The sequence below is a fragment of the Anabrus simplex genome, chromosome 1 (genome assembly GCF_040414725.1).
Source record: "Anabrus simplex isolate iqAnaSimp1 chromosome 1, ASM4041472v1, whole genome shotgun sequence".
NCBI lineage: Eukaryota > Metazoa > Arthropoda > Insecta > Orthoptera > Tettigoniidae > Anabrus > Anabrus simplex.
Window position 1 is genome coordinate 189,523,781 of NC_090265.1, and position 16,946 is coordinate 189,540,726.

The 16,946-nt window shown below is 40.0% G+C and overlaps 1 protein-coding gene across 1 annotated transcript in view; it reads right to left on the minus strand.

Moving 5' to 3' along the window:
• The window catches only part of LOC136885511 (intermembrane lipid transfer protein Vps13), a 1,358,975-nt gene that overhangs the window by 1,106,036 nt on the left and 235,993 nt on the right, over positions 1-16,946 (minus strand). Inside the window, exon 11 of the mRNA XM_067158109.2 lies at positions 7,165-7,422. Within this exon, the coding sequence (XP_067014210.2) occupies positions 7,165-7,422 (258 nt within the window). The remainder of the gene's footprint in view (positions 1-7,164; positions 7,423-16,946) is intronic.

Sequence of the window (16,946 nt, forward strand, 5' to 3'; positions counted from 1 at the left end):
CTGTCTCAAGGTGCGTCTCATATAGTTTGTTATTTAAAAAAGATTTTTTCTTGTATAAAAATCTTATTTCATTCTTAAGCCAGATTTTATTTACCTTGGCTTGGGTTTTCGAGTGTTGAGGAGATTTTCGTTGCGTTTTTTTCGAGTTATTTTTAAGAAAGTTCGGAGTTAAATTGTATAATAAACATTGTTTTAAGAAACGAATGTCCTTGCCCAGTTTTGCGATCTTTATTCTAAGGCCCATGTATTGATGGGCTTTAAATTTTGCTTGGTTAGCTTTGTCATTATAAGTTAAAAACTTCATTTTCCCGTATTGAACTGAGATTCACAATTGAAATGTCAAAGAGGTTCAACCTTTTCAATACAAAACGTGTTGTATAAGAAGTTCACAACATAATATTTATTGAATAACAAGGACCGGTTTCGACGCTCACTGCGTCATCATCAGCTAACAAAGATCAACAAATAGGCAAAGTACATGTCATGAATGATTTACATTAATAACTCTTGTATGGCTGAATACAAATGGTAAACTGCTTTGTCATAAAAGCTAGGAGAAACTTGAGTAAAATATGATGATGTGATGTGACACATAAAACATAGTGGTTTGATGGGTAAAAATTATGCATAAAATTGAACTGATGCTATGAGCATGAGAGTCTGAATATGGTGATAAAGTTTTTAACTTATAACAGTAAATTAAGCCTAAATGCTGAAAAGTCATAGTCTGAATGAAATTCAAGCATCAGCAGAGCACTGAATTCACTAAAAGGGTCAAGAATGATCCCTCCATTTTCCTTATGTTACCTGTTCTCTAATCCAGGGATATTCTCACTAGGGCCAGTACTATTCTTGATCACTTTCAACCACCTTAGTCTGGGTTACCACCATCTGCTTCAGCATCCTTCCTACTTCCATCCTCTTAACATGTTCAAACCATCGGAGTACTGCGCAGTAGTACATCTTATACATCACACCTTCACATTTCATATTGGTACATCCTTCCTCCACATCAGGTTTCTCACTCTGGTAGAATGCATTTGCCTGTTGAATCCTTTTACTGATCTCCTTGTCCAGTCCAGCCAGCATCAGTATGCTTCCCAAGTAATTGAAGCTCTCCATAACTTCAAGGTTTTGTCCCTTTATTTTTATAATTCACTTCCCTTTCTCCTAGTCAACGCCATTTGCTTACTCTTTTTCAGAAGATTTTCATTCCATAATTTTCAATAATCTCACTCAACATGTTGAGCTGGTCTTGTATTTTCTGCCTGTTTGCTCCCCACACCACAATATCATCTGCAAACAGAACTACCTTCAGCTCCCTGTCCCCATAGTTAACCTTTGTCTCCTTCATTATTTTTTCCGTAACACTTATGAATAATGTGGTGACAGCACACTTCCTTGTCATAGTCCAGTTTGATCCCCAAACCACTCTGTTCTCCCCACATGTGTCTGAACACTGCTGAAAAATGTTTGTACATTGCTTGCACAAATTCTATCATTTTGTTTTCTAAATGCTTTCCTAACCTTTGCTCAGGGTATACTTTGCCTTTTCTAAACCAAAAAATGTCATCACCATACCTCTAATGCATTCTCAACGTTTTTCCATTAACTGCCTCGTAATGAAGATGGGATCTAGTGTTGATCTTCCATTTTGGAAGCCATAATGCTCTTCTTCTAATTCTCTCACATTTCTTGTCATTCTCTTTTAGTTCTTTAGTGATTTATTATATAACTTCCATTTTTTTTTTTTTTTTTTTTTAGCCCAGCAAACTGTGCTGCTCTACTCGCAATAATAACGCATTACCGTACATCACATTACTAGTCTCAATCATCACCAGCAAATGCAAGTCACTAATAGCCTCAATGAGAGTACTTAAGCTACCTTATCTTTCATGTACAAAGCTATTGTTGGAGGTGATTCTAATATGTACGCATGCATAAGAATAGGGACCACTTCTCGGTCAACAGTTCACAAAATAATTGTAAAAAACCCTCAAGGGAGTAAAATGTCGAATTTTCATTCTTGATACCTACGTATTGCTTACACAGTCATCTACTCACTGCATAAGTATAAAAGTCCTCTGACAATATGTGATGAGATGCTGGTGTATTCATACCTACAGATAATAGGCCTACTTCCAGCAAAGCAGATGACTCCGCCCCTTTGTCAGCCTCGTCACAGTTAACTCCACCCATCCTCTTCTCCCTTCCACACTCCCCTATTCCTTCCCCTACTAGTTCACTACCGCCTCTGCAGCACAGATATAATACGAGACTCAGAGCCAACAGAAGGGCAGCTACCAACACAACAGTTGATAACAGATAACAACTTTCAACTAGCATGTAAGTCCTCATCTGTTCCAGACTACGTAATCAGAATTCTCTCCTTGCGTACAACTTCTTAATTCATCCTTTCCTTCTCTCACAGAGAACATTTTCCAGTTTCTACTGACATTTCCTGACAAGATTTCAGACAATAGTATAGCCTACCAGTGCTAAGGACCACTTCTACAATATTTCAACTTATACTTCTGTTCCACTTTATGCTCACATATTCATCAACGGCCTTGAACATGGTGTATTTATGACATTCATGTTAGTGCTTGTGTTCACACCCTCATGTCGTTGGCATTATGTTTGTACACAAGGATTCCACTAACAATTTTTAATGAACTATTTTAATTAGAATTTTAATGGAAGAAGTTTTAGTCTCTGACGAGATTATAGTTTATTCATTGACAGTGTTTTCATTAACATGTTTGTGTAATCTATCATTTTTTCAAATTTTTATGTCCCAATTTTTAGTAACTAGCTAAACTTTTAGCTTCCATATTTAGTATTAGATGTACTCTTAGGGATTGTTTTTAGGCTGAAGATGCCCTAAATTAAGGATGAAACATGTCCCATTTAACTGATAGTCTGTTTATGTAACCACGATAAGTGAAAATAAAAGTACTGAATAGGTGGATTTAAAAAACACCATCTTTAATGTTTTTGAATTGTAAATTTTCAATATGGACCAAAAATGAGATTTATAACATGTAATAAGCGGTATGTCCCGAGCTGTCAGCGGAGAGATGGCGTGGAATGACATTAGTAGACAAATAAGTTTGAGTGGCGTCTTTAAAAGTAGTAAAGATCACAATATGAAGATAAAGTTGAAATTCAAGAGGACAAATTTGGGGCAAATATTCATTTATAGGAAGGGGAGTTAGGTATTGGAATAACTTACCAAGGGAGATGTTTAATAAATTTCCAATTTCTTTGAAATCATTTAAGAAAAGGCTAGGAAAACAACAGATAGGGAATCTGCCACCTGGACGACTGCCCTAAATGCTGATCAGTATTGACTGATTGATCGATGGAAATTCTAAGTTCCATTTGGAATTGCTAGGCGGGCATTAATTCCATTGTGGAGTTTTATCTCCCGTATGCAGTTATCAGACTGTGCTTCATAAATAAGCTTCTGATAAGTTCACCTGCATACACCCCAGCGTCAGTGGGTAGGGTCTGACACATCCCACTCTGAAGAGTCTAGTGTCAGACCTAAGACGAAACGCTGGTTAATAGAGCAAACGCCGGAAAAGCCTTCCATCTAATTTTTTATCTGATTGATCGATCGATCGAGTACTCTCGCGTCATTGTTCCCACCTGTTTCTACCAGCAATCATTCTCGCTACTTTCATGTCTGTTACTTCTAACTTATGAATAAGATATCCTGAGTCCACCCAGCTTACGCTCGTGTAAAGCAAAGTTGGTCTGAAAACAGACCGATGTAAAGATAGTTTCGTATGGGAGGTGATTTCCTTCTTACAGAATACTACTGATCAAAACTGCGAGCTCACTGCTTTAGCTTTACTACACCTTGATTCAATCTCACTATACTACCAACCTGGGAGAGCACACATCCTAAATACTTGAAATTAACTGCCTGTTCCCGCTTTGTTTCACCAATATGAAATTCAGTTCTCTTGGATTTCTTACCTACTGACATCAATTTATCCTTCGAAAGGTTAATTTTCATACCACACTCATTGCACCTATTTTCAAGTTCCAAGATATCAGAATGAAGGCTTTTGGCAAAATGTGCTATTAAGACCAAGTAGGCAGCCTAGGCCAGACTGCTTACTACATTTCCATCAAAGTGAATCCCTCACGGCCACTTTATACCTTTCAGCAGATGATCCATGTAAACTATGAACAACAAAGGTGAAAAATTACAGCCTTGTCTAACCCCTGTGAGTAGTCTGAACCAAGAACTCATTCTACCATCAATTCTCACTGCAGAAAAACTGTCAACACAAATGCCTCTGATAGCTTTTAATAATCTACCCTTAATTCCATAGTCCCCTAGTATGGCAAACATTTTTTTCCCTTGGTACCCTGTCATACGCTTTCTCTAAATCTACGAAACATAAACATAACTGTCTATTCCTCTGGTAGCATTTTTCAATTACCTGGCGCATACTGAAAATCTGATCCTGACAGCCCCTCTGTGGTCTGAAACCACACTGGTTTTCATCCAACTTCTTTTCAACTCCTGATTGCACCCTCCCTTCCAAGATGCCAGAGAATATTTTGGCTGGTATACTAATCAATGAGATACCTCGATAGCTGTTGCAATCCTTCCTGATCCCTCGCTTACAGATAGGTGCAATTACTGCTTTTGTCCAATCTGAAGATACCTTACTAACACTCCATGCTAATTTTATTACTCTATAAAGCCATTTTATGCCTGCCTTCCCGCTATACTTCAACCATTTCAGGTCTAATTTCATCTATTCCTGCTGCTTTATGACAACGGAGTTTATTTACCATCCTTTCCACTTCCTCAAGTGTGATTTCACTAACATCATTTTCTGCCTTCCCATGAGCTTGGTTGTTCACGACACCACCAGGATGATTTTCTTTTACGTTGAGAAGATTTTAAAAATATTCCCTCCACCTCTCCAGTCATTCCCTGGGATCTATTATGAGTTCACCTGAATTACCCGAAACACTGTTCATTTCCTTTTTCCCTCCCTTCCTAAGATTTTTTACTAAGGTAGAGAAAGGCTTCCTTGCTGCTTGACCTAGCCTTTCCAGGTTGTTACAGAACTCTTCCCACGACTTCCTTTTGGATTCAACAACTATTCATTTCGCACTGTTTCTTTCATCTGTCTGCATCAGCCCTTGTTTGGAGCCATTTCTGATAAGCCTTCTTTTAATGTTTACTAGCTGCTCTCACTTCACCATTCCACCAAGACGTACGCATTTTCCTATCTTTACACGGAGTTGTTCCTAGGCATTCCCTTGCTGTTTCTACTACAGCATCCCTGTATGCCACCCATTCTCTTTCTATATCCTGAACCTCCTTACTGTCCACTGTTCAAAACTTCTCACTAATCATATCCATGACTTCTGTCTAACTTGCTTCCCCTGGAGATTTTCTACCCTTATTCGTTTGCTGACTGATTTCACTTTCTCTATCCTAGGCCTAGAGATACTTAGTTCACTACAGATCAGATAGTGGTCTGTATCATTGAAAAATCCCCGGAAAGCCCAAACATTTCTAACAGATTTTCTGAATTTGGAGTCTGTTAAGATATTATCTATTATGGATCTGGTACCCCTACCCTCCCATGTATAGCAGTGAATAGCCTTATGCTTGAAGAATGTATTCTTAACTGCTAAACCCAGACTAGCACAGAAGTCCAGCAAATGCTTCCCATTCCTATTAGCTTCTACATATTCCCCATATTTACCAATCATCCTTTTGTATCCTTCAGTTCTATTTCCAACTCACATTTAAATCACCCATTTGCACTATCCTACCCTAGCTGTTGACCCTGACTACGATGTCACTCAATGCTTCATAAGACTTGTCAACTTCATCCTCAACTGCATCGTCCTAATTCCTCCAACTGCCATATCTACTCACATCATTCGCCCATTTACTTGCCTAAAAGAATCTATGTTGGGTGCAATAGTATTCCTGATAAACAGTCCTACCCTGCCCTTCCTTTTTTAACACCCATCAAGTACACATTATAATCTCCTATTTCTTCCTTTTTATCTTCCCTTACCGAAATAGCATTTACTCCTAGCACATCCAGATGCATCTTCTTTGCTAACTCAGCCAGTTCTACTTTTTTCTTCCATAAGCCCCATTAATATTAATAGCTCCCCATCAAATTCCATTTTGTTCACCAAGTTGTTTCCAAGGAGTCCCTTGCCTGTCAAGTGGGGGTGGGACTCCGTTACTCCCATGGGTCTGAGCCTTGCTCGGTAAAATCATGAAGCAGGATGCTACCTTACTTCCACATACTGTAGTCCAAGTGAGGATCTCTCCTCTAACGGGTTAGGGACCACAGTTGATTGTATAGTCCTAACCGCCTGAGCACAAGGAGGACCATGACTCAGAATATTCCCATTCCCTAGCAACTGGTACCCCAACTCTCAGGACCACTTACTAGGCCACTCAGCGGTTGCCCATCATTCACGAACTAGGACATGACTACAGTAACCCACACCATGAACCATTTACTCAACAGTCACAATAATTTAAATCAAATTAAAATAGGTATTTAGTTCTTAAAATACTAAATGAATGAACAAATCTGAAATGTAAATGATCACACTTTTTTTTTTTTAAGTCTGAGGAGACAATATGTATTAATTTGAAATGGTCATGTTCAACTCTTAAATGTATTGGTTTCCATGAAATGTTCCAGAAGTAAATAATGTGACCCTGGAACCACCAGTCAGACTTTATGCTGCACATTATGAGTCTCCTTTCAGTTCCACTGATGCTCTTTGAAATGTGCATGTATGTGTGTGTGTGTGGGGGGGTTAATGTGCTGGCAATAAACATACAACACTTAACTAGCATGGGGAAAGGGCAAAATGTTGCTGACATACTATACTGAAATAAGATTTACTTAGATCATGTGACATTTGAAAATTTCTGAGTAAATAAATCTCGTGAACATTCAAGGAAGCAAGCTTACAGTTTTATGTAACAACTGAACTTAAGATCATACGTCATGAGACTCATACCTTCTGTAGTAATCTAAACTGTAGAAAAATTATTTCCACTTCAAAAAATCCCACATGCAAGAACCAAACCATAATCACCTTTTAATATGGATGAATAAGAAACTAAAATGACCAAGAACTTACTGTGCTATTACGCTAGATTCTGGCATCTGGAAGACCTCCACAATTCTATTGACTGTATACGCATCATATGTAAGTTGCAATGGTAGAGCATGCATGCGAAGACGCTGATCATATGCTCCCCCCAGTGGATTGGTTTCAAACAGAATGTTCACTAGCACAGAGTTCTCACTGTCCTGGGTCCTCGATGAAATAAGCTGTGGTGTTATGTTCACTTGCCTTGTTCCTGATACAGTAAGTTGTCCCATAGAAAGCATCACTCTGCAAAAGACACACTGTATTAAAAATCCAATGAAGAATTTTGTTTAAATTGTAGGCTAGTTGGAAAGTATTTTTCTATGGAAGTTATTAGCCTGACAGACTTGTTAGGCACCAAAAAAGAATTTAATTGTTGTAACTTTTCAATACTGATTTCAAATTTAAAGCTAACTGTAACTCGTCTGAAACAACTAATAATATCTCTCGATCTGAAGTGAATAATTGAGATTTGCTTAGCATGAGTACCCTTGTTCACCCAGGGTGATATTCATGTGCTGGCAACCTCCAAATTTGCTTACAACCTTATTCAACACTATTTAAATACTGAAAATGAATCTGGGTAGCAAGCCAGGTTTTAACTCCACCAATAAAATTTATCATAAGTTATAAAATTTACTAAGCAATACTGATTCTCTCCATCACCCACATTGTATCAATAATACTTGAAACATACAAATAAATCTCCTTCTCCCACCTTGCTTCATCTCACACGATAACATATCAATATAGTATATTCATGTTATAGACACTTGCATAACAAAAAATACACACAAACTACACTCCTAACATCCAACTTGTAAGGACAAGATATCACCATCTGCCTTACTATTGGATAATTCTCACTTACTGAGGACATCCCTAACCGAATACACTGATTCTACAATCTTGCATCTAAGATCTCTTAGTTTCCAGTTCACAGCTGTAGGTGGTAGGTGGTATTCACATCCTCTTCATCACCACCCTGAAGGAATAACTCGTCCCTGGTTGAATTACAATATGATGTTCCACGATTTATGGTTATGTCAGACTGCAGAGCCATCTGACTCAAAAACATCCTACATCCAACATGCAGTATGCAACTACATCAGGTTCTACATGCAACACTATGATGAACATCAAACACTCCAATCAATACAAGAAGACAAATATTTATAAACTTGTGAAAGCCACAAGAAGATCTGTAAGACTTGAGTCTCCATTCACAAGACACGCAAAATAAGTTTTAAGAGTTCAGTCTCTTCATTTCATGGTTAAGCCCATAAGCAGGTCTCCCGCTTCTGGGTTGAAATATCTCTCATATGCAAAGCAGCCATGTGGAAAAAACTTCCTTAAATGCAAGTGGTAAGTGTTTATACACAACAGAAATCCTAGCATCTTTCAATCAATGATACCCTGTTTAAAATTAGTTTGAATTCTCAGTGTCCTGATTGGCCACAGCAAATTTTACACACAATACACTTAATGCTACTCTTCTGTTTTACATTGATTCTTTACAGTCTTAAACCTATAAGTATGTACAGCCTTTAACTGGGTTTTCCAAACTGTATGATTCATCACTTCCTGGCTTAACCAGCAAGACTTAACTGTCCTTCCAGATATATCTACTGTTTCCCAATTGCAAAATGATGAGTAACATTAACTTTTGTAATACATACACAGACTTCCATTAAAATCAGAATATATACAAAATCACATTATTATTATTATTATTATTATTATTATTATTATTATTATTATTATTATTATTATTATTATTATTATTATTATATACTTTTGTATTCCTTAACAGTAAAACATGCTTGCAATGTCATAGTCATAAATAATGCTGTGATATAATTAAATTACATTAATAATATTAATAATAATCACCATCGTACGGCCTCGTAAGCAGACATTTCAATCTAATGCCATCTGGATATCCGCTCTTCAATTTAGATGTTCCGTTTTACTCCAGGCCAGTGGTGGCCAGGAATGTCGCACCTGTGCAGCACACTGATATGCTGTGCGATGAGCTGGCCTCATGCTTGCACATTAAGGTTACCACCCCACTGGAACTGCTCCTCCCATCGTGACCACTCGACTAGACATTCAAGAGGGGAATGATGCTCTCCCTCACCACAGTGTGACACCCTAGCCATCTAGTTATAGCAGTCATCAATTCTAAGTTCAAAAATTTCACACCGCACATTATTTTATTTTTTCATTGTGGTTTATATGTCCTATAGGCTACAATAACAAATACAAATCCATACAATATGTCCTTGTTTGAGTAAACCTGTGGCAATACATTCCATTTAACTAGATATCGCATACGAAACGCTATTATATCTTATCAACGCTTCGTTGAATTAATGATGAAACCAATGTCCGGCACAAAACATACAGTACACAGAGAAGCACAAGCTGTTTCACAAGCTTTTGTCAGATAATTTCACAGGCAACTGTAGTAATAGGGCAATGCCGGTCCCAATCCACCTCGTGAGCACTTTTCCTGCTGCATCAGCCGCTGAGGTCATTGACCCCGGTAAAGGTCATTGACCCCGTGACATCATGACCACGTGCTCTTGTTTGTAAACAAAGCCACGTGCTTTTTTGACAGCTGTCAGTGGCCATCTTTAAACAAGAGAGCATCAATGCTGCCATCATGACAAGGCTAAATCCTCATGGGTGCCACCTTAGGCATGTGGGTGCGCGAAATTTGAAATTCCACATTCCTTTTTAGCTGTCATCAGCCATCTTTAAGCAACAGACAATCGCAAACTACAGTAATGGCATCTTGACGGGACTAATACTTCATGCCTGCAACCTTTGGCACATAGTGAAGGGCAATTTGAAAATCCACATGCTTTTTTGACAGCTGTCATCGTTCATCTTTAAACAACAGACGATCGCAAACTTCAGTGCTGGTATCTTGAAGGAGCAAAATCCTTATGGCTACCACCGTAGGCACGTGGTGGTGGGCAATTTGAAAAACTCCATGTGCTTTTTTGACAGCTGCCAGCGGGCATCTTTAAACAACAAAACTTCAGTGCATTCCCGATGCCTAAGAGAGCGAGCCTAACCTCACATCCGCCATCTTGAAGGGGGCTATCCTTTGTTTTACAGCAAGATGCCCTTCTCGATGCCAATTGCACAAGATGGCGACTATACACAGCTCCTTATGAGACGGCCTAGGGCGCTTGCGCAAGATGCCTGCTATACACAGGCTCTTACGAGACGTCCTAGGGGCGCTTATGCAAGATGGTGGCTATACACCGCTTCTTGTAGAGAAAGCTGCCGGCCATGGGCGATTGCATAACATGGCGGCTATACATGGGCTCTTATGAGACAGCTATGGGTGATTGTGCAGGATGGCGGCCATACATAGGCTCTTATAGAGAGAGATGCCGGCCATGGGCGATTGTACAAGATGGCAGCTATACATGGGCTCTTATGAGATGGCCAAGGGCGCTTGCGCAAGATGGCGGCTATACACACACTCTTATAGAGAAAGCTAGCCTAGAGGCTACTGCGCAAGATGGTGGCTGGTCTTATGGAGAAAGCTGGCTGAGGGGGGCTTATTGTACAAGATAGCACGTGGCAGCGGGCAATTAAAAAAATTCTAAGTGCTCTTTGACAGCTTTCAGCGGCTATCTAGAGAGCATCTTAACGGGGCTAAATCTTTATGACTGCTACCTTAGGCATGTGCTGGGTGGGGCTATAGCTGCAGGACAATTCTATATGCTCTTTTTCTAATAGCTGTCATCCTTTAAACATGCTAACTTCTAAGCTGACGGGGCTAAAACTTTATGCCTGCGGACAATTTAAAATTCTGCTCTTAGGTCGAGGGAAAAAAAAATCTCTGACTGGGCGAGGAATCGAACTCAGAGTCAAAGCACACACCGTACACAGCAGGGGAAGCAAGCAGAAAATCTAAACCTCTACAGCGGCTGCTGCTTAACACAACTGTTATTCTAGGCTACTTGTATTCTCGAATTTGAACTTGAGGTGTCTGGGATGAGAAGCAAACAAGTAGACATCCTTCAACTTGAAATATTCTTTGCTTCTTCATACTGAATACCTAATGTGGTACTGGAATTTAGCTCTGCAGGATTTCACACATTATCAGAATTCCCTGAATACAAAATAAAATCCCTATCTACACTTCACTTTCGATACCCCTGCAAGCCTAACGTTGCGCTGACCACGCATTAACCTCCTACGACTTGACATGTTACTAGGGAGATTGTGTAAAAGGCGATCTTAGGTCTTGGGGAGTTGAGTAATCGTGCAAGGTATTAGTCAAAGAAAAACAAGGGCTACGAAAGGCGTGAAAAATTTTAAAACTTTTCAGCATCTGGAAGTTTGCGACTTCGGTACATACACGCAGGAAGAGTTATCCTATCTTCATACTGAATACCTAATTTAGTGCCGGAATTTAGCTCTGCAGGATTTCGTGTATTATCAGAATTCCTGAATAGAGAATAAAATCCCTACCTACACTTCACGTTCGATACTCCTGCAGGCCTAACGTTGCACTGACCACGCATTAACCTCCAAAGGACTTGACATGGTACTAGGGAGATGGTGTGAGACTTAACACATTTGCTTTATTTATTGAGGTGTATCGGAGTCCTCTAGCTAAGAGGCAGGGGCTAGCAAAAAAAATCTCTGGGAAATATAACTTGGAGTATCTTTTGCTAGATAAATCGCAAATACTTAGGTACAATCTCAAACTAGCCTTATCTCCTAAGATGTGATGCTACCTCGTCCTCCGGCTGAAGGTCGGATAGGTTAGACAATAGCAGGACCCAACTCAGAGCTCTAGGGTCGCTTGTAGGGCTCCTTCTTACAGCAGGCGGGGGATACTGTAGATGTTGTTAAGAGCTCCTGAATCTTCTTTTACAGCAGGCAGGGGGATACCGTAGGTGTTGTTAAGAGTCCCAATAATAATAATAATAATAATAATAATAATAATAATAATAATAATAATAATAATAATAATAATGCTATTTGCTTTACGTCCCACTAACTACTCTTTTACGGTTTTTGGAGACGCCGAGGTGCCGGAATTTTGTCCCGCAGGAGTCCTTTTACGTGCCAGTAAATCTACCGACATGAGGCTGACGTATTTGAGCACCTTCAAATACCACCGGACTGGGCCAGGATTGAACCTGCCAATTTGGGGTCAGAAGGCCAGCGCCTCAACCGACTGAGCCACTCAGCCCGGCTTTAAGAGTCCCGGGATCCTCTCTTACAGCAGGCAAGAAATACCGTGGGTGTTATTCTACACCTCCTACCTACAGGGAGTGTGTTTGTAATCTCTTACCTAGTTCTAGTACAACTACAAAAAAAGTCATAGAATGTTGTTGTTCGATGTAATATATATCATGCGTATTCGCTGGGAGACAAAGTTAGAGAATTTTTTAGAGTGAGCTTCGAGCAAAGACAAGCTGCTGGACTCGCCAGTGCACATCTGCTTATCAATGGAATGTCGCACACACAGCACTTTTCGCCCGGTACAAAGTACATTGCTTGCAACTGTTATCATGAGAAAATACCCAACAGTAGCTCAATCAGTTGTAACAAATTCAGTCTAGTAATACGTCAGCCTCGTAGTCACTAACACAAAGCCCTAGAGACTCATACTAAACGCCTACCTCAGGGCCTGAGGGTCGCTCCCCAAGTTAACAGGCAGGGAATACCATAGGTGTTGTTAAGAGCCCCTGGATCCTCTCTTATAGCAGATAGGGGATACCAACAACACGTTTGTTTCAATACATTTCTGAAACCTGCTATTCATTATTGTTTTAACCGTAGTTACAAACTTACACTCTCAAGTTCAGAAGAGATCTGGGGACTCCTCTTACGTTAGGCAGGGGATACCGTCGGCCGCCTCTAAGCGCCCAGCTCATGGCCCGAGGGTCGCTACCAAGTTAACAGGCAGGGGATACCGTAGGTGTTGTTAAGAGCCCCTGGGTCCTCTCTTAGACGCCTGGTCTGATTCTACAGGACTAAGCACCTAGCTCAGGGCCCGAGGGTCGCTCCCAAGTTAACAGGCAGGGGTTGTTAAGAGGTGTTGTTAAGAGCCCCTGGATCCTCTCTTATAGCAGACAGGGGATACCAACAACATGTTTGTTTCGTTAGAATCTTAATGATGTATTTTTTTGTTTTACATAAAGCGATGACAATGTTGGTGTGCCTATCCCTTCTTAAATGATTATGCAATTCCCTCTTTCTTACAAGTTGTTACTGTACCCACATATAACATTAGCAGGCCGTGAGCTGAGTCCTAGCATTGCTTCTACTTGTAGCAGATTCCTCACTTTCATCTAACCTATCCCACCTCCCTTTGGTCAGCTCTTGTTCCATTCAAAAACACATTCCCTGTAGGTAAGGGCGGTAGAATAACACCTACGGTATCCCCTGTCTGCTGTAAGAGGTGACTAAGACAGGGGTCCCCCTCAAGGGACTCCTAACTTGAGAGCGTAAGTTAGCGACGCTCCGGCCCTGAGCTGTGTCCTGCCATTGCTTCTACTTACTTGTAGAAGACTCCTCACTTTCATCTAACCTATCCGACATCCCCTTGGTCAGCTCTTGTTCCTTTCAAACACAAACACATTCCCTGTGGGTAAGGGCAGTAGAATAACACGAGAGCATGAGTTGAAGACCATGAGGCCCTGAGCTAAGCACTTAGTTGTGTAGAATCACACTTGGCCCTTTCAAGTAAGAGGCATTAATAGACATAGTGTGCGCTGTTTGTTGTATGAGCTTTTAGCCAGAATCAAAGATACTATTTTACCGCCAGATAGCCTTCTTGACGACAACGCAAAGATGTAATTACTAGAAACTAAGTCTCTCAAGTAACAGAAACAAACACAAGAATCTGTTTTACGGCCGGATGCCCTTCCTAACGCCTAAGGTCTATCAAGTAATAGGACATTAAGTCACCGGGATTTGAATCGCAGTATCCATAATTTTATTTCAAACTAAATGTGTGTGTCTTACTCGAGTATGAGCGAACAAAGCCGATGTGTATTTTTGCTGATCTGACATGTCACTTCCATTCACGTTTTCGCAAGCAGTAGCAGAAACTCGCAGTACTGCTCCCATTTGCCCTTATAACTTGGAGCAGACTACATGCATACAAAAATTATGATTTAATCTTTTTCCTCCCCCCTTTTCACATGTAGGTATCTTAGGTAATTCATCTCTCTCTCTCTCTCTCTCTCTCTCTCTCTCTCTCTCTCTCTCTCTCTCTCTCTCTCTCTGTGTGTGTGTGTGTGTGTGTGTGTGTGTGTGTGTGTGTGTGTGTGTGTGTGTGTGTGTGTGTAGAGTAAATTAAAAATTGCGTGCAAGTGCTCTCTCGCAACATTCTTGTCCGTGTGTTCTGTTTTTCAAAAAATAGGAGTGATGTGTATATGTATATCAGTGTTCTGCTCGATAACCTGTATTGTGATGTAATCATATTTTGTAAATTTGCAATTACTGAGCGTGTTAGCTGTGCGGTATGTGCACTATGTGTTACCGTTGATTCTGATTATCACACAAGGCAAATCATTGAAGTTGTACGTTACCTGTATTTATATATTGTAAATTACCGTTTACCGAGCGAGTTAGCTACGCAGTATGTGCACTATGTGTTTCTGCGGTTATTTATTATCACACAAGGCAAATCAAGAAGTTGTACTTTTGTTGTATTCATAATTTGTAAATTATCGTTTACCGAGCAAGTTGGCTATGCAGTATGTTTTTTGTAGTTTTTATTTTCGCACTAGGCAAATGATAGAAGATGTACGTTACCTGTATTTTTATTTTGTAAATTATAGTTTACTGAGTGAATTGTCTTCACGGTATGTGCACTATGTGTTTAAACGGTTTTCAATTTTCGCACTAGGCAAATCAATGAAGTTGTACTTTTTTGTATTCATAATTTGTAAATTATCGTTTACATAGCGAGTTAGCTCCACGGTATGTGCACTATGTATTTCCATGGTTTTTTATTTTTGCACTAGGCAAATCAATGAAGATCTACATTTGCTATATTCATATTTAGTAAATTATCGTTTACTGAGCCAGATAGCTATGCAGTATGTGCACTGCCTTTTGCATAAGATCACTTTGTTATAGTAATGTATGTTCGATAGAGGCATGAAGCTATGCCCTGACACAGCGGAAAGAGGAAGGGGCAGCGGAAGAGGAAGGTACAACAGTGTATGTATAGCTGCCATCTTGCGCAAGCTGTTCAGAATTCTAGTTTTGTTAGCATTGCAGTAGGCGATTTCTCTTTTTGTTTGAATCCATCTTCTTAGAACAAAGGTATCCCCTGCTAACCAGTAAACATGTTCTCAACACATCAGTGACCTGAACACATACTGTAAGTGACATTGAATATCGTGTTCGATTCTAGTCTTGTTATGTTTTAATCACTTATTTAGTCATCCGAACACATCAATCAATGTTCTGAACACATGTTGTAGTTAACGACATCGAGTACTGTGTTCGATTCTACTCTTGTTGAAGCTTTCAGTCAGTAGTAACCTTCATAACAATCAAGTCTAAACATGTACGACTATGATGACAACATCGCTGCAGATTAAAAACAGAATAATAGCACATGATTACTCTAACCTTATGCATAAGATCGCGTCGTTATAGTAATGCATGTTTAAACTTGTTCGATAGAGATATAATGCTATGCCTTAACAGGAGGAGACCATAACAGTCTATGTATAGCCACCATCTTGTGCAGTAGCCTCTAAGCTTGCTTTCTCAACAAGAGGAGCCACCATCTTGCGCAAGCGCCCCTAGGCCATCCCATAAGAGCAGCCACCATCTTGCGCAAGCGGCCATAGCCATTACCATTCTCCATAAGAAGCCATGTATAGCCACAATCTTGTGCAACAAAAAGGTACGTGGAATTTCAAATTGCCCGCCATTACATGCCTAAGGTGGTAGCTATGAGGTTTAGTGCCGTAAAGATGGCAGCACTGAGGTTAGCGATGCGTTCTTGTTTAAAGATGGCAGCTGTCAAAATAGCACGTGGTTTTGTTTAAAGATGGCCGCTAACAGCTGTGAAAAAAGCACATGGAATTTCATATTGCCCGCCACTACATGCCTAAGGTGGCAACCATGAGGTTTAGTGTCATCAGGATGGCAGCACTGAGGTTAGCGATGCTCTGTTGTTTAAAGATGGCCACTGACAGCTGTCAAAAAAACATATGGAATTTTTTAAATTAACCGCCACTATATACCTAAGGTGGCAACCATGAGGTTTAGTGCTGTAAAGATGGCAGCACTGAGGTTAATGATGCTCTGTTGTTTAAATATGGCAGCTGTCACCTGTCAAAAAAGCATGTGGAACTTCAAATTGCCCGCTACTACATGTCTAAGGTGGTAGCTATAAGGTTTAGTGCCGTAAAGATAACAGCACTGAAGTTAGCGATGCATGCTTGTTTAAAGATGGCCACTGACAGCTGACTTTGGCCGGGGTCAATGACCTCGGATGCTGACTCAGAAGAAAAAATGCTGACTCAGCGGATTCAGTACGCACCTAGCCCTACTAAAAGTTATACTTGTGACCATGCATTATGACATGCTTGTAAGCAGTCAATTGTTTTAATGCTGTGATCTCCATGTGGCATGTGCTTAGTGACAGGCATTTTTATAGATAAAGGTTTGTTGATGTGTGTATTTTGTTTGTGACAGCAGTTGATTAGGTTATGTGAAGTTAAGTTGAAATAAATAACAGTACCTACTGACAGCAT